The sequence below is a fragment of the Falco peregrinus genome, chromosome 7 (genome assembly GCF_023634155.1).
Source record: "Falco peregrinus isolate bFalPer1 chromosome 7, bFalPer1.pri, whole genome shotgun sequence".
Taxonomy (NCBI): Eukaryota; Metazoa; Chordata; class Aves; order Falconiformes; family Falconidae; genus Falco; species Falco peregrinus.
In genome coordinates, this window is record NC_073727.1 from 32770410 (window position 1) to 32795617 (window position 25208).

General features: G+C 41.3%; 1 protein-coding gene across 1 annotated transcript in view; it reads left to right on the top strand.

Moving 5' to 3' along the window:
• Window positions 1-703: 703 nt before the first annotated feature.
• NKAIN2 (sodium/potassium transporting ATPase interacting 2) overlaps window positions 704-25208 on the top strand; it is a 573086-nt gene continuing 548581 nt past the window's right edge. The window contains exon 1 of the mRNA XM_055811170.1: window positions 704-1481. Coding sequence (XP_055667145.1) covers window positions 1428-1481 — 54 coding nt within the window. The 5' untranslated portion in view covers window positions 704-1427. The remainder of the gene's footprint in view (window positions 1482-25208) is intronic.

The following is a 25208-nucleotide window of genomic DNA, read 5'->3' on the forward strand; positions in this document are numbered from 1 at the left end:
TGATGTCGCTGCTAAAACTACCTCTGTTAATGAGCAGCTCAGCAAAAAAGTGACCTGGTCCGAATGCAATGTCAAGACTGCTGCTGATGACACAGCAAGTAAAAGTCAGTGGAGGCTGATTGACACACCGAGACTTGACACATCATTTCCCACCAACTTTATGTATTCTGGATCCTTTTGACAGCAGAGAAAGGCCGCACCATGCCACCAAGTGCAAAGGCTCCTCGTCAGGATGGTGAGCAGAACCCGTTCCCTGAAACCAATTAATATTTTTTTTCTAAATTTGCCCGGTCTTGACCTTCTTTTCCTGTCCTCGCCCTGCAGCTCCAAGCCTCTGCTCCGGCTCCCTCTCGGTCCTCCGAGTCAGCCTCTTCCGATCTGCCTCCGCCTCCGTCCTTTGCCTTGGCTGGGAGGGACGCCGGCGGGCGGGCTGGGAGGGGGCCGGCGGGTCCCGGCAGGTCTCGGGGAGCTCTCCCCGGTGCCGGCCGCAGCGCCCGGGTGGCTTCCCCCTGCACCACCGGCGGCGGCCCGGCAGGCGGCAGCAGCGCGCCCCACCGCGGGGCTGTGGCCGCGCCGGCCCCGCTCCGCGCCCGCGGGCCGCGCTCTGCCCCGCTGCCCTGCCGTGACTCGGGCCGCGCCGCGCTCCACCGCCCCCTGCCCTGCCGTGACTCGGGCCGCGCCGAGGGGCTGCGCTTGGGCGGCAGCGGGGCTGCGGCGGGCACCGGCTGGGCGCGGCGCGGTGCGGGGGAGCCCGCGGAGGCTGGGCGCGGCGAGGCGTCCCGCCGAGACAAAAGGCGCCCGGGACGGCGACGCCGCCCGCGCCGCGCCCTCGCAGGCAAAGCGGCAGCCGCCCGCCCCGGCGCGGGGGAGCCCCCAGGCACGGGGTTTCCACTGCCGAGGCTCCCGAGCCCAACCGGGAGGAAGAGGAGGAGGAAGGAGGGCGGGGGAGCGGCTGTGCCGTGGGCAGGAGGGAAGCCGCTCTCCGAGCGTGAACTGAGCTCAGCACCGCCGCCTGCCTCGCCTCGCCTCCCCGTCCCTCCTCCTCCCCTCCTCCCCCCGCCTCCCCCCGCCGCAGACGGCCGCGAGCCCGGATGGTTTGCGAGCGGAGTTGAGGGGGCAAACTTTGAAGCCTAGATGCCTCTGGGGCTGCGCGGCAAAGCGCGGCTGCTCCTGCAGGCACCTGCCGCCGCGCTCCCCCCGGCACCGCCGCCCTCTGCGGGGGCGGCCGGCCCCGTTACCGGCGGCCGCCGAGGCGGCGGGCGCTGCGGCCGCGGCTAGGGCGGGCGGGCAGGCGGGCGCGCCCCCATGCGGGTCCCGGGCTGGGGCGCGCCGGCGGCGGCAGGCGGGAGCCGGGCGGCGGCCGGGCGGTGCTCTCCCGCCGCCTGAGTGGGCGCGGCGCGGGACGGCGGCGCGGGGTGCCGGGAGCCATGGGCTATTGCAGCGGCCGGTGCACGCTGGTGGCGGTGTGCGGCGCGCAGCTGGTGAGTGGCGGCGGGGGCGGCCCGCGGAGGAGGGGGGGCGGCGGGAGGGAGGGGGCGGCGGGGCGGCTACCCCGGTGCCGGAGGGGGAGCCGGGGGGGCAGCGCCCGTGCTTTGCGGGAGGAGGGGGCGCGGGGGCCGGGATGGGGAACCGCGGCTGCGTTACAGGTAGTTTCGCGGCGGCTCCGCCGGGGAGGCGGCGGGGCGACTGAACTCGGGCAGTTTCCCAGGCGTTGGCTCAACTTGGCGCGGGGTTTCCGCCGCGGCCGCTGCCGGGCCGGCCCTGCGCAGCGCGGGGCCGCGGCGGGAGGGTGCGCAGCCGGCGACCAGTTTGCGTACAGGTGTGTGTGTGCGAAGTTGTTACGCCTGAGCTCTTCTGCAGATGTGTTTGTTTGGGTTCTTGTTTGTTTGTTGTTGGGTTTTTTTTTTTTTCTTTTTCCTTTTCAGACTGAGTGGCCGGTGTATGTTAACAATGTATCGTTACATTGTTACAGAACTGAAACAATTATACATATATATATACACACACTTGCCTTTTTTAGAGGAGGTATGTGGCAGCAGTTGTAAGCTCAGCTACCAGCCAAACTAGACTGAGTTTAAAAAGTAGCCGCTGAGATACAATAACAAAGAAACTGACTAAAAATAGATCTGCTGGGCAAGACGGTTACACCGTGCAGTTGTATTGTGCCACCTTTCAAGTGACTGGGTTTAAAGTTAAGAAACTGAAGACACGTCCCTTTTGGTAGTACAGACATGGATTATTTTATTGTTGTGACACGAGATACACGATGCATAGAATTTGTATGGGTTTGGATGCAGTGACACCAACTGAAGAGCTGTCAGTGGAATATGCCCCATTTCTTTTTTTCATTAGACCAAGTGTTCGTGTATTGGCAGAACAGGTGCTGGAAGCACCTTTGTTAAGCAGTTAACCTCATAGCAGGGAGGAAATAATTCATGTTGCTCCAGCCCTCCACCTCTTACTGAATAGTTTTGCTGAGAAAGTGTTAGTCGGTATCAATAGCAACCAGCGTTGTCGCCAATTCCTCTCCTGCAGACAGGTACTAAGAGAACTACAAAAGAAAAAAACCTGGTAGATTTCAGGGATCAGAATCAGTAAAACAGTACACAGGGAAAGGAAGGTGTATGAGCACATCAGATATTCAAAATGCCCGTGGTTGTTCTATCGGTTATAGCCAATCCTTAATCCTTTTGTATTCTGGAAAATATTTTTTATTTGGATGTGCTGTTCTGCACCTAAGTTATCTGATTCTTTGTAACTGGATGTATCTTATCAGATGTGATTTATTCATGCACATTGTCTAAAAAAAGAATCTTGAATAGAAGTAGTGAATCTTGAGTGGAATGGTAGGAATGTAACCTTTTCCAGCTATTTGGAAACATAAAATTAATCACCAAAGTTCTTCAGATCCATTTAAGTTTCAGAGGCATACTTTTCATTTATTTTTTCTTTGCTGGAAAGGGAACAAAAATGGTTTAAAATGTACTACTTGCAGATAAAAGGTTGATTTTTTTTTTTTTCTTAAATGCATTCAACAACCAGAAGGTTATGATGACTACGGAATGTGCTAAGATATTAAATGATTATTGTTTTGAAAGTCTGTGAAGAAAAACATTTGCTAACTCACTGTGACAAAAATACATGCAAAACTAATAGTAAAAAACATCAACAAAAATGCCCCATAGGAATGTATGAGCAGGTGGATGGGCAGGTAAGCTAATGGAGAATTGTAGCATTACTGTAAGCTTTCTGAAAGTGGTTGTAAACTATAGGGTCGCACGTATATGCACATAAGAAAATATTGTTTTCATGAGTAGCTTAAGTGAACTTTAACATATTTTCATAACCTAAAAATACACTCGGAATTTTTTACTGAGCAAGAAAGGGATGCACTAGCAGTAACACAAACCTCTGATTCACACTTGGCCTATGTTATGACGTTTAGATAGGTTCAAGGCAGGAATAATCATTTACATGAGAAAAAGGAGTCAGGAATGGAAAAAAATATGCACTCTCTTAAAATCACTTGTCATATTCCTTCATATGCCATGCCATAGACAACCAGATGGAGACAGGTCACGAGTTTTTAAATCGAGGAGACTTAACTGTCCTATGTAGGCCTATCCGTGATTGGTCAGTTACCTCTACTTTTTTGGTAAAGGCTACTTAAAGGAGTGGAGCAAATGCTGTCAAAATTCATCCTAGAGTTAGCACGTTAATGCAGATGCAAAAACAAAGAATGAAGAAGTTATTTGGGCTGAGGAGATGGGTGTGGGAAGCATTTCTACTGTGATAATCACACGTTAAAAAAAAAAAAAAAGGCAGAATACTTTTAATGTGAAGATATTTTATTACTTTGGGTAATTAAACCTGGGTTTAATTTTTAAAATGGTCATATTTGAACTAGAAAATATACTTTTGTTTAAGGAAAAAATGTTTATAAAAAGAAAAGTTTCTTCCATTTTTTTAAATGAAAATGTTTTCTTCCATCTCTGTATAGCTAGGATGTGGTGATCTAATTGGTCTTTGTAGGCACTGTACCATAAAAAATACTGAGGAATACTGCAATTCGTTAGAGAAGCTGTTACATATTGTACATAAATAAATGACGTAGATGTTGCAAATGGACAAAAAAGGTGGTCGTTTCAACACTGGTGTAGTGGTAGAGCTACATCAGCTTGAGAGACCCTGCACTAGCAGGTTTTTTTCATAAACGCATTTTAAATGCTTATAGCTGAGGAAACATACTGTACCATCAGATTATCAGAAAGCTCAAGGAATGTTTCTGTTCTCAAGGGCGTGCTGATCATTGCTGCCCTGCTTATTAACATACCTATACCTTCCTGTTTGTGCTCTCATTTGTACAATGGAAAACAACCCTTGACAGCTCATTTTCCTCTGTGTTTGTAGCCAATGAGAAGAATTAACAGCAAGTAAGAGCTAATTTTGCTGATGTTAGGAACAAGGCATTGCCTTTGTATACAAATCTAATTATCTCAAAATATAGTTTCATTTTTTTAAGATACTAATTTTGGTCACTCTTGTCCTTTGCCCTGAAGAGAACCCAGGGCATAGGGGCTCTGGTGGTTTTTGTCATATGCCAACTACTCTGGTTGCATTGAAAGAATTGTCTGCTATTGCATTTTGTCCTTCAAACATCTTTATTTTTGGGTGTCTCCTTGTCTATTAATAGCTTACAACAGTGACACTAATATCTTGTTGCTTAGTCTTTTTAGTAGCAAGAGCAGCAAAGGTGAGACTGCCAAGATTATTGTGCTTTCTAGAAGGCTTTAAGAGCCCCATGGAAACTAGTTTGAAACTTTCTACATGTTCACTGTTGCTGCTTGGGAAAACTTGGAGCAGTGGCAAAACAGTAGAAAGTACTGCATGTTTTCAGCTTAGAAACTCTCATCCCAATGCAGTGATGAGAAGGGACATCATTTCATAAGGAAACTTTAAATCTCCAGATCATTGCCTTATTGTTTCTATCCATCAGACAAAGATTGCCGTATTCCCAAGTCTAATTAGATGACCGATAATTCAGCCTTTGCACTGCCTTCTCTCAGTTTCCATCTGAAATTATTTACATCATTCTTTTTTTACATTTTGCCTGTTCTTTTTCTTTTCTTTTTTCTTTTTTTTTCTTTTTTTTAAAAGTAAATTGTAGTGCAATTCAGATATTCCAGCTAAAGTATTAAAAATATGTTAACAAGCTGCATATATCCAAAGGCTTAGTTAGTGATTCTGGGGTATCCAGTCTGATGTTCTAAAGAAGCATGTATTATAATGGGCACAAAGTCCCCAGTTTCTAAAATTTGGTGTCTTTAAAAACTGTATCAGCTGAGGTAATTTCTGAACTTATTTGTGATACCCACGTCCATAAACACATACTTGGTTACCTTGTTGCACGTGATGACACATATTTGATCGCAGCAAATAAAGTGGTGGAACCACTCAAACCCAGGAAATTAATTACATACAAACCGGGAAGTAGTATCCACTGTATGTCTTCTATGACTTCTGACATCATGAGGGGTGCCCATAATCTGTATTGCACGCATGGAATAAGACTGAAGAGTGTCCTGTTCTCTTCCAATTCTCACACGCATTATAGAGCAATGGTACATGTAACTACAGAGGACAGAGCGTGGCTCTTAGAGGAAAAAGCCTACATTAGTGATTGGTCCTGTAAAGTTTTGGGTTGCCTTTTTAAAACGTGAACAGCAAGCATCCTATGCTCATTCAAACACTTCAGGAATCATGATAATTGGAAGTTATAGTCTGTATCACAAATCTACCTACAAGATTCAGCACAATTCAATACAGTGAATATCCTTGCTTGGGGAAATCCTTGTTTTAACAGTTTGCAGGTTGAATTGATTCTGGACCTTCAGGGAGTAAGGCTTGCCAGATTAGAGCTGAGGTCTCTCTGAGAGCAAGGTGAGGGCATTCACAACAGATACTCCCTAGGATTAGCTACTCTGCAGTTACATGTAATAAAGAACGTCTTTTTGTTGATATAGGCTCTTACGTCCTGCATATCATCAGGGTACTTTCTGATGACACACTAAACCACATAACTGGTATACATAGCATGTTTAATTTTTTTCATTTTTGCTATAGGAACGTGGTAGTGAATTTTTTTGGTGTTTGCTTTTAACTGCTGGAGTTTGGGGAGGGTTGGTTTTTCTTTGTGCATGTGTGTTTTAATTGTGTTTCATTGTCACTGTTGCCAATGGTTTTCAATAGCAGCTTTATGAGAGAGATGTCTGCAGTGGAAAATTCTGATGACATATACATGTTCCTACATTTTCTGCTACCAAAAGGGAAATTAAAGACATGGGCTTTCCATGTGGACTGGCAAGTGATGTTGTTGCTGCTCTTAGCCTGTGGATATGTTGATTTATCAATTTACAAAGAGAGTAGAAAGAATTGGTTTCTGTGTTTTGGATAGTACTTAAGTACTGTCTTTGAAATTGTGACTGTGCCAACAACTTGTGTCTGTGCCTTCTTTAAAGTTCTGCTTCTTGCTTTGTTTCAATTTTGATAAGAAAGAAAGTGAAAATTTTAGTTTCACTGTATCCAAAAACATTGCTGTCTTACTAGGAATGAAAGGGAAACAGTCCTGTGAATAGCAGACTTCCAGCAGATGTATGTTTGAAAGCTCTTGTATAACACTAAGGAGTAGATTTTGAGGTGTTGCTGGGAATATATAAACCAAGGAATTGATCATGAATTCAGAGCTAACATCCTTTGCTGCTATGAAAGGAGTACGTAGCAACCTTTTTAGGTTTTGATGGAAAAGTAAACATACCTTTTCCGTTCTGTTTTTGAGATAAAATACTGAGGATTCATAACCAAACTGTTTTTTTCTGATAACTTGAGGTAAAAAATGGTGATGCATGCAAAAAATACAGGGCATGTGTAATGGTCCATTATGTCATTTAATTTTAGTGGCTTGACATTCACTATGAATGGTTCAGTATTATTTTTCATAGAATAAGAGAATAATATTGTGAATAACCAATCATGCACTTAAAGAAAAGCAGAGTATGTTGTTTTAAGTTACAGGGGTAAAAGGTTTCAGACCAGCTGAATAGCAAGTTTAATTCACTGCTTTTTGATGCTGAACTTCTGAGTTCAGTGAGCAGACTCAACATTCAGATACTGTGATGATGAGTAGGAGGGAAAGTTGAAGAGACTGACAAAAGAGGGAGTTAAATAAACTACCTGAATATAGGGACCTAGAATATCTAGTGAACTTGCACTTCTTGTATAGCCATGAGGTAAATCTTTGACACTAGATATTAATTTCATATTGTCAGATATTTGAGATAGCATCTTGAATGATGAGCAGCAGGGTGGGTTTAGTTTGATTTTTTTTTTTTCCCCCATGTCTTTACAAAAAACTCTAAGTATTTTTAAAAGACACTAAAAAATCTCTGTAATCAGACTGTAGTCAGTGGAGAGAAATCTCTCATTCTGTAGCCAACAGAAGGACAGAAGGGAACAGGTTTAATTGCAGAACGGTTTTTGAGTTGGTAGTGACTTTGATGTCTCAGGCTGAGCTGTGGGGACATATGCGATGCAAGCACAGCAGATAAGGTTTGTAAACAAGTACTTGGTGACTTGTTCCAGGAAAGAAACTAAATCCATTTGAGGTCTTCTCAATGGCCTGGTGCATGTGATGACATGGGTCTTAACCTCTAGTTTCAGTTAGCATGAAGTTTTGAGAAGCTTCCCTGGGCTTAGGGACTGGTGAGATTTGACCAGCATCTGCTCTGGAGGCTCATGTCAGTGCCCAGCGAATTACCCAGGTATCCCCATACACTTCAAACCGCCTTTTTGGTCCCATGGTTCCACTGAGCTCAAGAGATTATCCCAGGTGTACAATGCCAAAAGACACAGCTATGTCCAATGACATTTTATAAAATCAGAAAGTCAGAAATCTTAAATTCCTATAGGATTTATGGTTCTGAGTCTGAGTGACATTTAGTGGACAATAGTGAGCATATTCATATTTGGGTAGGGACAAGGGTATTGATGGTCTGACTAAATCGGAATAATATCTGTAGGCTCCTCTGTGGTCAGAAGAGGAACTCCTTCAGGGGGCAGGTCAGAAGGTGCCTAACATTGTTTTGTGCCCTAAACTGCCCTTGAAAGTTGTGTCTTAAGAAAAGCGGTCCTTCAGCTTAAGTAGGCTTTTTGGGAGGGGCAGGGAGAGAGGAAATCACAGACCCATTGTATGCGGTGTTGCCACCCACAGTACTTATTATTTAAATTTTCCTCTCTCTCTTGCATTTTCACTAGTTGTTTTACTGAGGACATTTTGATTTTCAGGATGACTATGATCTACAGATTAAGAAATGCTGTTTTGGAAAGGCATTTGTCTCATTTTTGACTCATTTGACTGAAGAAGGAAACTAAGGAGCTTGGTTTCACCAAAGCAATGTCAGCTTTTGTGCATGTGTCCCTTAAGATCTCTTAAAAAAATTAATGCTAAAATCAAATGGATAAAGCCAATTTATGCTCACTGTGGGTTTGAGGGGATTTTCTGTAGCTTCTGACAGGACTGAGGAAGACAGGGACCACTGTAAATAATGTGTGATCATAAAGAGTACACTGAAAACACAATATTTTTGAAGCATCAAATAGTTTATTGTCATCTAGACTAATCTTTATTTATTTGTTTTATTATGGTGAGTGAAAGAGAAGGGGCTGTTGAGCGCTACCTGACTTGTGAAGTAGAATGGACGCAATAGTTGAAATGACATTTTCTTGCCCCTGTGGCAAATAAACATTTCACAGTTTGTTGTTTTATACCCTCTCCCCAGATGTACGTGTACCAGCTGGATAGCATCTGAGAATTGTTTCAGCATTTTATCATTTTATAACCCTCTGATAGAAATGACATCTAGAAGAAAAATTACTGATTTCTGTGTTCACTAAAAAGTAAACATGCATAGCTAATAGTTCTATTCACCACAGATCATACTTATGCATTTTTAATAAAAACTTGATTTTAATTCATACATAACTTATGAGAAATGTTTATCAGTTTAGGGCTCTGCTGATTCCCACTTAAATGTTTACATATATCTGGATACTTTGAAAAAGTCTTTCATTTGAGGCTCAGATTTATCTTTTATACACAAACTTGCTTCTCTGCTGCCTATGTAATGATGTAATGTATATAAGAAATGTGGATTATTATACTGATTGCTAAAATCAGTAAAAGTACCATTTATATGGCATAAATGAATCTCAGATTTTCCTATGCTGTTTTGAAGTAACAGTTTTCTAGCATTGGGGTTTGGGGGCTTTTTTCTGTTGTGTTTGTTTTTTGTTTTTTTTTCTTAGTTGGGGTGTTAGGCTGCATCTCTAGTGGCAAGTCACCAGTTACCTGTAACCAGAAAGTTACCAGTTACGTGAATGGAATAGGAAAAGTCTGTTGTATCCTATATTCATACCATAACAAATTGAGGTCTGGTTTCCTCACCCTTCTTTTCTTAGGAAGGAATTCTCATTAGCAGAGTTTTGTGCAGAAGGCAGCATATGAGGTTAATTCTATTATTCCTGATGCATGTTGAAATGATGATGCCTATCATGTTTATATGTCACGTCACCTTTCAGAAGGCAAAAATGCAGGAACCACCTTCTGGAGGTGGCTGCCTCTTTCTTGTTGACTGTGTAAGGATCTTTGAGTTGCTGCCCAGTTGGGAATGAAACTCCAACCTCTCCTACATTTGCATGCATCTTTATTTATTATATAGTTGTGTCTGCTTATCTTTGGTGGTATCTTTGTATTAAAGAAAAGAAGATAGACTGTGAAGCTCATTGTTTAGAATTTAGGCAGAATATAATTGAGCAATGCGTAGCATTTCATCTGGATTAATAGAAGTTATGCTACAGGCCTAGAACAGGGGTCACAGGGCTGCCCCTGTTCACCTTGAACAGCATTTACTGTCTTTCTAAGTGATCCCACAATAGTCAGTAAGATTGGTCTACAAGAACAAGGTAGTATTAAGAGACAGAGGGTCTTGAGTCTAAGGTAGTGACTAATATTTGTGGGAGAAAGTTTAGCTGTCTTAGGAAATGATGTAATTCCTTTCCAGGTGACTCACACTATGGGTCATTATACTAATTAAAAATTCCTTTAAACTTCTTCATAGACAGACTACTAATTGGCCCTCAACAAATATATTCTTCTTGTTTGAAGATAAAAGCTTTTGTGAGGAAGGGAAGATAGATGCTGTGATGTCTCTTTAGAACAATGCATAGATGTTTGAAAAGCCATTCTTCAATAATTAAACAAAATGTGAAGTTCGCAAATTTTTGCTATGACCAACAATGGCCTAGCATTTTTCATTATCCTCTGGTCACAGTCTCTGTGGCAGGCTGTTCTATTACAGATCACAGAAACAAAAGGAGGAAAAAGCCTGTTGTGTGTCATTGCTGCCTTCACAAAGCCACAAATACATTAAACTCAAGATATTGTTCATTGTGCACTTGAGCCACCATTGACAAAGGTGCTGTGAGTACCACTGAATATCAGGCAGTCATATGTCATTACATCACTGTTCAAACTGGCAGAGCAAATGGCAGTAAAACAAATGAAAACATTAGCAGCTAAAGGAATGCAGAAGAGTAAGAGGCTTGTCTGGAGAGGGGAAAAAAAAAAAAAGGAAAGTACGAATGTTATTTTTGCCACTAGCTATAAACTTGATTTTCCCTTTTTTCCTTCTTTTTATTTAAGTTCTTAGCCACGCCCATCTCATGCCCTTGAGGCCAGTTAGATTTTATTGTCTTTGACACTAGTAGCAGTCACAGGCAGTGACAGCAGCTGGTAACAAGCCAGATGATGGCACTGGTAGTGTTAACATGAGACATGGGCTTCAGTGTATGCTGAAAACAGAGTTCATTGTCTTGGATTTTATCAGACCTCTTTCCTGAGTGTGGAGCTGACAGTAAAATTGATACTTGCAGAGGGGACACCACAACAAACTGGAGCTGAATGCAATATTCACCAATATACCTAGTAATGACTTTTTCTGGTCCTGGCAGCCTCTCAGAATATTTAGAGGGACTGCTGTCTGGTACAATCTTCTTCTTTGGGTTTTTTTTGTTGTTTTTTTTTTGTTTGTTTGTTTGGGTTTTTTTGGGTTTTTTTGTTTTGTTTTGCTTTAATGAAAGCCATCACCCAGGGGGAGGGTCATAATGGCAGGTACAGAAGAAAGTTTTTGGCCTCAGCCACTGGAAGAGGTGATGTCTGTTCTGTGTTGTGCTAAACTGCTTTTTCAGATGCATAATAAAAGTTATTTATGGACACCAGTAAAGTGGTATCTGTTGTATAATATCACAGATAGGCATAAGGACAATAACAAAAGGCAGCTGGTTTAGTAAGCTCTATTTGCTGCAGAAATGTGCTGTTCTTTGCGAATTGAAATAAAAAAACTGGGGAGAGAATGTTGTGGGTTTTTTCTGGTTCCTGGCATTTGCAATTGTTCTTGCTTTGCAGTGTGCTTATAAAGACAATTATGCGGGTCCCATGTCAGTATTATATTTGTCATGACTAGCACCTTATTAGAGGACAGCTGCTCCTCTCTGCCAGGCACATATATGAAACTACCATTGACAACAGAAGTTACGAGTGTAACCCTCCTTGGTGTTACACTGATGCGGGATGCTGGAGGTCTCATGATTTCAGTTAATTAACCAGGGTGTAAAACCAGGAATGAAGCAGTGATGGATCTGGGACTATTCACGTGCTTGTTCAGAGTGCAGTGCTTATAAGGAGGCTCTGATCTCCGAGCAGTTATTACTTGGCCCTTGTAACAGGTGAGTAAGAAAGGCACTGTCCACACGCACAACATTTGAGTCTATCAGATCATACTTAGCGCTTTCCCCAGAAGGTCAGATATTAAGGTCCCCATCAGCCTGCAGCAGCCACAGGGAATACTGGTGTGCAAGGGATATTTCCAAGTTGTAAGCATATTATGGTAACTCCTCAGTCTTTCTCTGTTTCCATCAGGATTAAAAAAAGGGGTGACCAGCAGGTTTCTCCAGAGCTCCTTAGATGCTGCAGTGGTGCTTTGTCTGCTGTCACTTCTGCTGAGAACTGGACCAATTTGGAACAAAGAAAAATATAGTAGTGGCACAGTGCCATCGTAATACTGTTAAGAGCTAATGTAAACTCAGCTGGAGAAAACCATCTGCAATGAAGAACAATGTTTGTCGGCAATGCCAAATGCAAGAAAATATTCTCAAGAACCACCTTTTGGCATTTTAGCTATTGTAATGAGTTGTGTGTATACATTCTCAAGCATTTGCTTCTCTCAGCTCAGATCTGCATAGCGGGCAGCTCAGCCTCGCTTAAGGGATGTAGACCCATGTGTCTATGTTCATGTAGGTTTTTCTTTTGTTGCTGTTTTTCCACTTGCTTTTCAAAATCTGAGTAAATTAGAAGTTCTGCAGTATTTGAGGTGACTAATTGGATTTCTGAGTGAGCACAAGCCCTGACTTTTTTGGAGGATGAAAACTATTAGTCTTAAAACTGCAGCATCCATTCCAGACAGCTTTCATACTAATTTAAGACAAGACAGTTATACAAACTACAGTGATGAATGGATTGAACAGTTAATATTTGACATTTCATTTTATGATTATACCATTTAAAAATATCTGGATTTTGACACACAGCTAGTATGTTTTTATATAAATTAGAAAATCTAGATTTATATTAAGTTCCCTGTCACCTTTGAGTTTGAGGTCTCTGGAGAATGACCATACTGAAGATTCTATCTGCTGTGATGTTCGGCAAAAGTACAGATGTGTTCGGTAAAGATGGCTTGGGGAGGTGGGGGCATCCATTTGCCCTCACAGCTGGATGGGTCAAGCGACTGAGAGAGGAATGCATAGTAGCATCCCTGTCAGTGATAAATTTATTAAAAAAAAAAAAAAAAACAACAAACCCAAACAAACAATTCTTTGAGATAGGTATTTATATCTCTGTAAAAGTGAAAACTGGTGATACCAAGTGCTAGAACAATACTTTAAAACAGCCTTCTCTGAGGCAGTTTGGAAGGTATATCTGTCATAACTGGAATATATGGGAGATGCAAACCCTGTATTTAAACTTTCCAGATTTCAGGAGAACTTGATTCTAATTTCTGTACCCCAGACCCACCTACACCATCTAGGACAATATTTTTTTCTGGTTTCATAGATGTCTCCCAGTGCTGGTAGTGCCCAGCTGTGGCTGCGACCTGGGGGAGACTGATGAGCACATACTCGGTGTCCTCTGTCTAAGCTGTGAGTGGTGGCATCCAGGGGAGCGAGCCATTCTGGCACTGTTCTTACCCTAGTGCAGTGGTGGCCACTGAGCTGGCCACGTTGTTGCAGTGTTAAATAATTCCACAGTGAATTGCATCAATTTCTCACCCACATAACCCAGCTTGAAGGTAGAAAAGGTTTGTGCTTATGCAGAGACCAGAGGCTCTGGCACTAAGTTGTCTCTAGTCTTCTTTAGTGGAGCATTGCAGCTTAGAGCTTTTATCCCATTTATTTTGAAGATGTGAAATTTGTTGAAAGGAGTATGCTGAGGCATGCTTGCTGAGGGAAGGGATGGGTAATTTTCCAGGAGCTTTTCCATGTTAAGTGTCAACTTGTGTTTCTGAGGAACTTGTCTTGATGAATAATGTAGTTCCTGCCAATTCTGTCTTCCTGATTGTGCAGAACTTTCCTAGATTGGTGAGGGTTTGTGCTGCCCCTTACGTAAGGTTCAACCCAGACACAAATGATCAGTGTGTGATGGTGGGTAACTATGCAGTTCTACTAAAAGTATCGTGCCCTACCTCATAGCTGTCCTAGAACTTGTATAAGGCCAGTATGTTAACAGAGCCACCTGAATCCCTTTAGAACATCAGATTTGATAGAGATAAAATGTGCTTAGCGAATATTTTTTTTAAAAGGTCAGGAAGTAAAGATTTATTTACTTCAATTGAAATTCAGCAAGTCTTAGGTTAAGGTGAGGGATAAAGAAAATAAATCTCTAGAATTATGTTATACTTGACAGAATATTGATCAATAATTGTCTCAGCAGGAGCTGATGGTGAGCTGAAAAGTAGTTTTACAAATTTACATAAATATTTCTGATTGGCACTTCCTTTTGTTACATTGCTTTGCCTAGATTTTCATTCCATGCTCTATCTCCACATTAATGTTTCAGGAATGTTTAACTATCCTCATTTTTTATTAGAAATAGGTTAGAAAATTCTGTCTTTCAGTTACTGTTCCTACAGTGTAAGAAAATAAATACTTGCTTGAGCATTCATAGCTTCTGATTTCATGAAGAGGAATGTCTTACACTGTGGTGGTTTTACTGGATACCCCGCACTATGATAGTGCTACCATAAAGAAATTGGCCTTTGAAAGGGAAAGCATGTTCCATAGGCATTTAATAATAACTTAGGGAAGACGTGTCTATGAAGTTCTTCTAACAAGACTACCTGTATTTTCAAAATATCGTCCAGTTATTTCCCTCTTGTGTCTTCTTTACAGTCTCCCTATGATTGCAGAAGTAATAAAAGGTTTCACTATCCAACTAGCATAATCTTAAAATAGGTGTTTCTGGTACATGTTAGCAGAGATCTGTGCCATTTTCTGTACCTCTTTTTTTTATTTGCTGCCTACTTTCCCATCCATGCAAGCACCTGAGAGGAATTCCCACAGGCACTTGAGCGCCTCTGCTACCTATCTGGCTGATGGAGGCAGGCAGATGCCTCTAGCGGGTTGAATTCACTGCTGTTTGTTAGCATTTAGCAAACTTAACTTCAGTACTCTAAAATTTGACGCCCTGGAAGAACCTGTATCTCTACTAACTTGGTAACAGAATATCAAGTCCTAAATTAGGTGCCTAGAGTACACAGAATACCTACACTCTTTCTGGCCCTGTGCACATCTGGTGTATACTTCTTTGTGCTAAGTGTAGAGTAGGTTTAAAATATGAACAAAACTTTTTTTTTTCTTTTCCCTTCCCTTGCCCCCCCCCCCCCCCCCCCCCCCCGCCTTTGCTTTCAATGCCTTTGTTTTTGTAATCACCTGTGCAATAGCACAGGCAAACTCTCATCATTAGGCAGCCCATGACTAGCCTGGACCAGTGTAGGGCTCTAGTCTCTTTTGGTGGCATGCTGACCAAGGATCTGGAGAACAAAAGACTCCTTTGCAGGGGCTGCTATCACTTGCCATGGCAGACAGACTGCATGATGGAGTGTGCTGCTCCTGCAGCAGTCCAGGTTTAAAGCAAAGTAGAATTGAAAGGTAAATACACAGTTTAGTTTTCCCCTGCCCCCTCGATACAGACATGCACATGTACATGCACACACTCTGCTGTAACCAGATTTGTGAAATTATAGCATCTCCTTATGGATCTGCACAATACATCCAGAAAAAAACAAACAAAAAGAGGCTCTTTCTTCAAGCTTGCTTATGTAATAAGATGGATATAATTGTAAACAGGAAAGCTGTAAAATGGAGTTACTAAAATTCATCCTTAGAAGGACTATTTACTTTCATAATGGTGACTGAGTCTCTGCTTTTCAAGAGCTGACAGGCACTAATGGAGTATGTGAGAGTGGTTTTCTTTCATATGCTCCTTTTGTCACTGTTCATATCTTTTCACTACTTGGGTCCTACTTATGTTACTTCCTTGAAATGCCTTGGTAGCAAGAAAAGGTAGACAGAGCCACTGCTTAGTTAGTATTTCTTGTATTAGCTTTCCTTCTGCTGCTGCTGTGAGGAATATTGCTTATATGGTTATAAGCTAAGCTATATAAACAGCAAGAGTTTCCTACTACGTAGCCGCTAATAAACATGAAATATTTCTGGGTAGAATCACTATTTCTGGTTCTTTCATATGTCACTGAGACTTCATGAATCTTCTTGGTTGTAGTTAGCGATCTGTTTGGTGACAACACAATGTCTGGTCAAACAAATTCACCTACATTTCACTGGACTAGCATCTTTATTCCCATAGGTAACTGTGGTTAGAAATGTGAGGGAATATCAGTTCTGTTGCAGCAAGACAGGAGAAAAAAAGGCAGAAAGTTTACCCCAAAATACTGTGCATCTTGGGGAAATGTATTTTTATTGAAAGAAAATCCATTGACAATAGGTGAGTGGAATGACAGTAAGGCTTATTGAATTCAAGGAGTGCAGTTAGGAAAAAAAGAACCAGCCTCTGACATAGTAATAGAGCCACCACAAGATGTGTGGATGAAGAAATGGGGAAAAGAGATGGAGGGAAAAGAAAGAAAATACTTCACAGGTGGGACTGATTTTGAATTTTGGGCATTTAATTTCACAGGGATGTCTTTCCCCTACACCGACCTCTTTTTATACCGCTCTGAAATCCAAAAGGCCAAACTGAATAACGGTTTTTCAGGGATACATGGTTCGATGAGATAAAGAGGTTGAAAGAAGCATGGCATTTTGAAACATTTATTTGATATAGGTATACATATACAGGAAACGTATGTGTGTTTATCTAACAGGAAAAAAAATTGGTATGTGTCAGTGATGTGTAAAGATGTCATATTTGACATCAAATTCATATTCAAAGCAGTGATGTGTCAGGTACTGCAGGTGTACTGCAGTGCATACATGATGACACTCAATATATCATAGAACTGGGGACTTGCAAAGGAAAACTCACGTGCTCTGCAGCTTGAGTTGGAAAACTGGGCTTCTTGGGGAAAAGATTAGTATATATAGCTTAGGCACAGGCAGAGTCTTAAACAACAAGTTGAATAAAGGGTATGTATAAGCAATGGATTACATATCCATTTTCAGCTCAGTGTTGCAACAAAGGAGACAGCAGCTTAAGCAAATATGCCTGAATGAAGTCATAGCTCTGAATGTGTGTGCTGTGAGTTTTTAAAATAGAATCCTGTTGAATTGAATAGAGTCATCTTCTCCTACGCTGCATGGGTGGTACTCAAGACTTTAGGAGAATGGATGATAAATCTGATACTAATGGAAGTATATTAGAAAGAGATATAAATTTTATCTTGATGCATGTGTCACAGGTGAATTTGTCTTTAGCAGACCTACAAGCTGAGTAAATGATAAATGTTTCATATTTATGTCATTTAATTAAATGGGAAAGGTCATTTATTCTGCCAGTTCCTATTATTATTGCTAGTGCTAGACTACTGAGAAAAAGGAAGGAGAGTAAAAGAAAAAGTAACCTGGGTAATAAGTAGAGGTGACAAGACCCAGGACCTTGCTGGGAACACAGAAATACAGAACTCCTCTTCAGAGCTGATCTAAACTCCAGAAGCAGCATCTGCTGCTGAATCTTGCTGACCAGGGATCTTGTTGGTTCTGGCCATTCTTTAGAGGCAGGACAGCGCTCCAGGGAAGGAAGAGATCTGTAGAGACAAGGTGGATGGACAAACTGTCACATGTACACAGGGATGTCTTTGTTATGCCAGTAACCGGTATTGCTGACCATCAGAGCTAATGTCTCCTTTGGTGGAGAAATACCTTGCATTTCTGTTCATTCCAGTCACCCATGGCTTGCTCACCTAAGAGAGAAAACAACTTAACCATTTGAGTGGTGTGGGTGGAAAACCCCCATACTTTTAGCTTATGTACTCTAGCAGCAAGCACATGCAGTTCAAGTTCATTTTGTAGAAAAACTTTAAAATATGCCTAGCTCAGTAATATGAAAGTTGCAACACAGTCTGTAGTTTATATTGAATATATTTAGAAAGTCTACTAAAATCCAAGCTTCAGCTCAGATTTTACGATAATCAACATAAACTGAGGACCCTGTGTAATATCAGTAAGACAAGCTTTTATTCATAAATTGTACAAACATTGATTTTTAAAGCAAAACTAAGCCCACACTAACAAGACGCTCAATAAAGGAAAGAATGCATTGCAATTGGGCAACTGTAGCATTTTTAAGACTACCCACAGTGAGAGAGACCTTTTGGCTAAGACAAGGTGGTAGTTTGCAGGTTTTTCCTACTTCTGAAACCAGTTCTTTTTGCCTTTTCACTCACTTAGACTACAAAAACATCAAATCATTTTCCTTTTCCATTTTTCTTTTCATTTTTTTTTGTCAAGTAGTACAAGCGTTGCAGTTGCTGAATGTATAAAAATTTGTGTTATTTTGATTTTTTGGTGGGGTTAATTCTTGCTGCTGTGAGCTTTAAATTTTGCTTCTTCCTAACTGGATTTTAGTATTCCTTTAAAAATACCTGTGTTTGTTTCCTGGAGTTTATCAATCACCACAAAAAATTATGTTGAAAATTTAAGTATTTACTAAATTCCTCTGAAGCTTTACTGGTACGATATTGATTTGTCTAGGCTAATTTTCCCTTAGTTTGCTCTTCTGTACTTACTTATCCAGCTTACCTTAGCTGCTAGTCAGGCCTGAAGAGTAGATACTTTTACTGCTTTAGCTATTTGGTAAGCTAAGAAATAGTCAATACAGTGAAAGCTATTTAAATTAATTCTGTGGACTTACCTTAGGCTCTAACATAGGCTAGTTGCTTGGTTTCTCTGCAGTGAACAGGGTGAGCAGGACAGGCAGAAGCACTCCTGGAGTCATGCTGAGGGTGGGAAAGTGTCTTATCCCCCTTGCTGGCTGGGTTTATGTGTCCACTCACTGTCCATGTTACGTGCCTGCATGGGGTTAGGATCCACACTTGCAACCTTTGTCAGACACTGAGATTGCTCTTCTGGTACCAAGGGAAGGCTCTGTCCTTTTTGTCATGATGTATCTGGAGAATGAGTGATGGTAGCTGTAGGGCTGCGCATTTTTCATATAGGAAGTGACTTGCTGGTTTGTGTACACAAGAACAAACATCCATTCATTGCCCTCTTGAGCAAACTGGGGCTGAAGCCTTCATTTCTTAGATGTCTTGAGAGAGTACCCTTGCCAGCAGCCCAGGAGCAATGGAAACACCTATCCATCTCTTATTCAGTTTGGGCTAAGAATAGGAAAGAGAAAGGAAAAAGAGGCCTAAGCTCCATAAAATAGAAGAGTTCCCTAAAGAAATGTACCTGGACTCAGCTCCTTGGATCACTCTACTAATTTTCTGTGATAGAGTTATAAGATGCATAAACAGTTTTAAGAGCAGATCTATACCGGGAATTTCTTTAGCATTGTGTTGAGCCAGGTAGAAATAATCTCAGTCGCTTGACCATAATCGTAACGTCAATCAGTGGAACTGGATCTAAAGCCTTAACCCTTCATGTTTTCCTTTTCAGGAGGGATCTTATTTAATTCCCTCTTTAGTAAAGAGGTTCAAGGATTATTTACACTAATCATTGCTGTTACCAAAAAAATAGATTCAGGCCCAAAGACAAAAGCCTCTTTAGGAAACAAAAGGTCTTCTTAAAAGCATAACTAAACTCTTAAGAAGGTTCCTTTTATAAAACCTACTTTTATTACACCACCAAGTTGCTTTGTCAGGAAAAGCAGAATTAAGGTAGAAGGTTCAAACATAACTTTTTTTCTTACACTCTAAGGTATGGTTGGTTATGTCATCAGTAGTTATCTAAAGAAGCCTCACAAAGGGAAATTTCTTAAGCTTGCTTTCTTCTGCTGCGTTACTGGTCATGGTCTGATTTTATTCAGCAAGACTTTAAAGCCAGTTTCAACAGTAACAAAAAATGAGTATACTTGGAGTTCTCTGTGCCTAGCAGAAATACTGAGTAAGTCTAAATCTGGGCAGTCTGGTAATTGTCATAACATTGCTCTCTTCTGTTCATTCTTTGAGCTCTGCACCCTCTCTGCAGAGCAGGGCTGTGCGTCTGTAGCCTTCCTCAGGCTGGTTTTAGAGTCCCCTTCAGACATGGGATGTCAAGCGTGAGGGCTGGGGGGCAGTGCACAGGGTGCTGGCACTCCTCACTGGATTGTGGTCTTTTGCCTTTGAGTAGCCCTCTATGGCTCTTTTATTTCTCTGAATAGCTCCTTACAGCAGTTTCCAGAACAGCTGAAGATACTCTGATGTTTAAATTAATAATTTTTTTTTTTTTTTTTAAGTCATCTTTCCTGGTTGCTCTTTTCAATGTGCCTGGACTATGTTTTGCACAGAATGGAGTTTTTACTCACCGTTGTCCTGTGGTTTACATACCTGGTATCCTACAGGCAGAACCGAGCTGTTCTTTTCCTAATCTGTCCTTCTCTTTGGCTGCATTGTCCTTTGAATCTGGGGGAAAAAAAATGACCTTGTGGTTTATTTGTTGCATATCCATCTGATTACTGTTGCTATCAACTTACTGCCATCTGCCAGACAAGAAAAATCCCCACCACCACCACAGAATAACCCCTTATGGTTAAAACATATTTCTTTGTGACCTACAGTCTTCATAAGTACAGTTCTGGTACTGTCAGATAGATGGTGTGCTTTCTGGGCTTATAAAAGACCAGTGATGTTTCTTCATGTTTCTAGCGTATTTCAGTTCAAGTAACTTGCTTTCACAACAGAACAATTCAGAGTTTGTGAAAGTAAGACTCAGGTTTTTGAAAGCTGCCCCTGTTTTCAGTCACCCAATCTGTTACATATAAAATGGACATCCACATGCCTTTCTGTCAGCTTTCAAAGTCTTAGATTATGGAAGCTCTGCTGCAATTGCCAGAGTAGCAGTCCATGAAACCTGTATATCAGCCAAGTAATTCAAAGAAATTATTGGTTGCCACCATGATGGTTTTGTTTTCATTGGCAAAAAAATTCATGTAGTAGCTTTGCCATCTTGCCTCATTTTTTTATCCAGACTTCCAGTGATAAAAAGTATGATTACTTCATTGGAAATGTGCTGCGTCCTATAATTCCTGGAATCTTCTCTGCTGTGTTTTCTTTTCTCTGTCTTACTTTTGTTTCTCTTATTCTATGCATAAAAAGTAATCAGATTATGAAGTTTGGCATTATAAAGCTTAGACTGCTCTTTATATTTGTCAATACAAAGCTTAAATCAGGTATCTTTTACAGTTTTGATTACTTTTGAACATAATGCCTTCTAGCTTTCACCTCCCTGTACAGTCACCCATATTTGCAATTGTAAATATTGTCAAAAAAGACAAAATAGAGTAGAAAACAATTTCCTGACTACTTTTTCACTTCTCCTTTTTTTCTTCCATAGAATCTCCCAATACAGTTTTAAAGCATATGTATCTGAACTGACTTCCTTTTCTATAGGAAGTAGTTAAATGTTATGTTAAAAGTAATTTATAGAAACAGATGGGCAATTATATGCATGATATCAGATGGTATCTCAGTATCTTTAAAATATATCGTTATGTGAATATTTACTCATGTACCAGTTATTCTCTCTATTAGGAACACTGATAAGTAATACGGTGTGGTGGGTTGACCCTGGCTGGATGCCAGGTGCCCACCGAAGCCACTCTATTACGCCTCTCCTCAGCTGGACAGGGGAGAAAAAGTATAATGATGAAAGGTTCATGGGTCAAGATAAGGACAGGGAGAGATCACTTACCAGTTACCATCAGGGGCAAAACAGACTCTACTTGATTGGTAATAAATTATATTATTTTTTCCCCAAGTCAGAGTAGGATAATGAGAAATAAACACAAATCTTAAGAACACCCTCCGCCCACCCTTCTCTTCTTCCTGGGTGTAACTTCACTCCCAAGTTCTCTCCCTCCTCCCCTCCAGCAGCACAGGGGGACGGGGAATGGGGGTTGCAGTCAGTTCATCACAAGTCTCCTTCCCCCTCAGGGGAGGGCCTCTCACACTCTTTCCCTGCTCCAGTGGGGGGTCCCTCCCATTGGAGACAGTCCTCCATTAACTTCTCCAACATCCTTCCCATGGGCTACAGTTCTTCATGAACTGATCCTTTCCGTGGGGCGCAGTCCTTCAGGCACAGGCTGCTCCAGTGTGGGTGCCCCATGGGGTCTCAAGTCCTGCCAGCAAACCTGCTCCAGCCTGGGCTCCTCTTTCCGTAGGTCCACAGGTCCTGCCAGGAGCCTGCTCCAGTGTGGGCTTCCCACAGGATCACAGCCTCTTTAGAGCATCCATCTGCCACTGGTGTAGGGTCCTCTATGCACTGCAGGTGGGTATCTGCTCCAGCGTTACCCTCCATGGGCTGAGGGGCACAGCCTGCCTCACCATGGGCTTCACCAGGGGCTGCAAGGGCATCTCTGCTCTGGTGCCTGGGGCACCTCCTGCCTCCTTCTGCACTGACCCGGGTGTCTGCAGAGCTGCTGCTGTCACGTGTTCTCACTCACTCCTGCTCTCTGCTGCAATTGCTGCTGCACAGGTGTCACGTGGGGTTTGTGTGTGTGCCTGTCCTCTTAAACATGCCACCCCAGAGGTGCTACTACCGTTGCTGACACCTCAGCCTTGGCAAGCGGTGGGTCTGTCTTGGAGCCGGCTGGCATTGGCTCCATCGGATGCACGGGAAGCTTCTAGCAGCTTCTAGTGGAAGCCACTCCTGTAGCCCCTCTACTACCAAAACCTGGCCATGCAAACCCAATGTATAGTAGTAGCTGTAATTGGTATGTGGGGAAAGATTAATTTAAGAAAAACTCAAAGCCTAATTTTTGTAATATTCAAAGCATATTTTCCTTCTGTTTATCTAGTACAGGCACAAGACTAGTTAAACTGGGTTTATGCATAGTTGCATTTCATGTTATGGAAAAAAATGTAGGCAGTGATTATCATTGGGTCTAAAGAAAAGAAAAATATTTGTGGTGAAAAAAACCATGGAATATCTTTGGTATTTGGTGACATCTGTCCTCTTAATTCGTATGGCAGTACTGAAGTTACACTACAGCTGCATTCTTATAGTCAGTTTATACAATATCAGATAACATAGACCCAGTCTTACAAATCTATCAGAGTGGTTATGATAGTAAGCAGGTTTGGGTAAATTATCCCAGGTTACAAACTTTCCTGCATTCCTAGTCACCCAAAGAAATATAAATACAGGCTGGAAGTCATTACCACTGGTGCTGTCTCCTTGGGTGCCATTGAGAATCTCTTCCTCAATTCTGAAAGCTCTTTCAAGAACTGGTTGGAAAGCAAAAGAATCCTGTCATGTTGCCATTCACGTTGCCTCATCTTTTGCAGTCCAGAATATGAAAGATTTATGGCAAGCAATAAAGTATTAAACTTCTGCTTTTATGTATTTGAAAATTTTCTTAAGGGTCATAGTTTGCTACCAGTGATAATGCCTGCTAAGATGGAAGTTCAGATGTTAAGAGGTATTGAAAACAGAGTTGCGAATAGTGACTTGGCTTCAAAGGGGTGATCGTTTAAGGGAAGGTCAAGTCAACAAGTCATCATGCCTGTTCATTTTAGAAATCTGTTGAAGGGTCCCAGCTTGTTATTGTTAAGCTCTATGATAGTGTAAGATGACCTTGTTTTACCACCATCTGCGTAATGTTTTTACTGACCTGTAGAGTTTAACCTTTCAGGGCCAATCCAGAAAAGTATAGATTCCTGTTGTTCACAAACACTTTGGCTCTTGTTATATGTGTATACTTTTACAGGGCATTGCATCTTCAGACTCTTTTACAATGCTGAGCTAACTCACAGCAATATTTCAAGGATGACATTCTTTCTACATCTCACTCAAACAGAAAAGCTGAGGTTGCAACATTGTCATTGATTAAGCAGTAATAAATAATTGTACCAAAGTATGGTGTCAGCTTCATATTCAGCTCAACTGATTTCACAATATAAACCTTCCTTCAGAGAAGTCTTTTTCCTCGGTGTTAATATAATTTCATTTTCCATGCAGCTTCAGAAATAAATATTGTTAGAATGGTCAAAGTGAATCACCCATGTTTTCCAATTCAAATATTTGGAAATGCTCATCATTAAGCTATGCGTGAGTTAGGTCTAGTGTATTAACTTTAAAAAATACTTTATACAGGCATGTTTCATCAAGAGCAATAGCGATCAAAACAGTAGCTATAATGGCAGTGAAACTCAGTCTGGGTTAACAGCTTTATTTTGGGCTTTATTCAGTCCATCTTTTTCAATGTATCTCTTTGAGGATAGTTTTCAGGTTTTAATTAAACATAAAAATTGCAGTTGGTAGAATGAATTGTGTTAAGTACTTCATTTTGCTTCGCCTAATACCATGTATATTTAGCTTCAAATATTTTCTATTTTTCATCGATCCCTTGATTTTTCCTAGAAAATGTAGTACATACTGTAAAAGTTATAATTGATTAATATTGTATTATTTCCAATTACAGTATATTTTAAAAACTACTTAGATATTCTTACCAAGTTATTGCATACAGTTCTTAAAATATTTACTTTTTTCAATGGTTGAAGTAGTATTCAGCAAAAATTTACATATAAATTACATCTCGGGCTTGGAAAATAGCAGAACACACAGGACAAAAGGAGGAAAAAAGTGATTCCTCAGGTTTGTTTTTCTATCAAAGGTGGCTTTCAAATTTGTCATTGGCAACTGCTCAGCTTTGCCAAAAAAATTTAGACTTTGGAACTGAAAAGTAGATGTTTATTCTACAAGCTGACTTAGTTTCTGAAGAAAGAATTTTGTAAACATGGAAAATACTGATTTTTTTTCTGACAGTTGTTTTGGATAGATTCTGATTATTTATATGGTTTGGAATCAGTCATGCCCTAATAAATGTGGGTTTTATCCTCCTGCCTATGCTGTAGAAAATCCTAGTTCTTTACCCCTAGAAAGGAGAAGCAGGATTTCAGGCCTGGTTCCTACACAGGTTTATACCCCTGGACAGATGTCTAGTTTAGCTCTCCTTCCTTCTTTTGTGGCTCCTTATTCTGTGCAGGTCCTTGCACTTCACTGCTGTGTGAGTGTTGGTGAGGGTTTGAGCGCTGTTGGTTTGCTGTAAAGGCTAATAGAGGGTTCCACTGTCTTCCTCTAAAGATGCATCCTCTAAAGATGCAAAGATTTTATTTTTTTTCCTCTAACAAGATTCTGACTTGAAAAAGTAGCCAGAGGTTTTGATACATGAGGATACAAGAATAACAGACTTCTGAAGAAACAATCCAGATTTCTGTCTGATTATTTCTGCTCTTAGATTTTTTAAACATTTTTTTCCACTTACCTTTAGTCTTTATCAGTTTTTAAGTAAGTGCTGAGAAAGTTGTGTGATCATATAATTAAAGACAATATCGTAAAGCATTTTAATGGTGTATCGTAAGGTCAGAAGATTAAATCTGCAG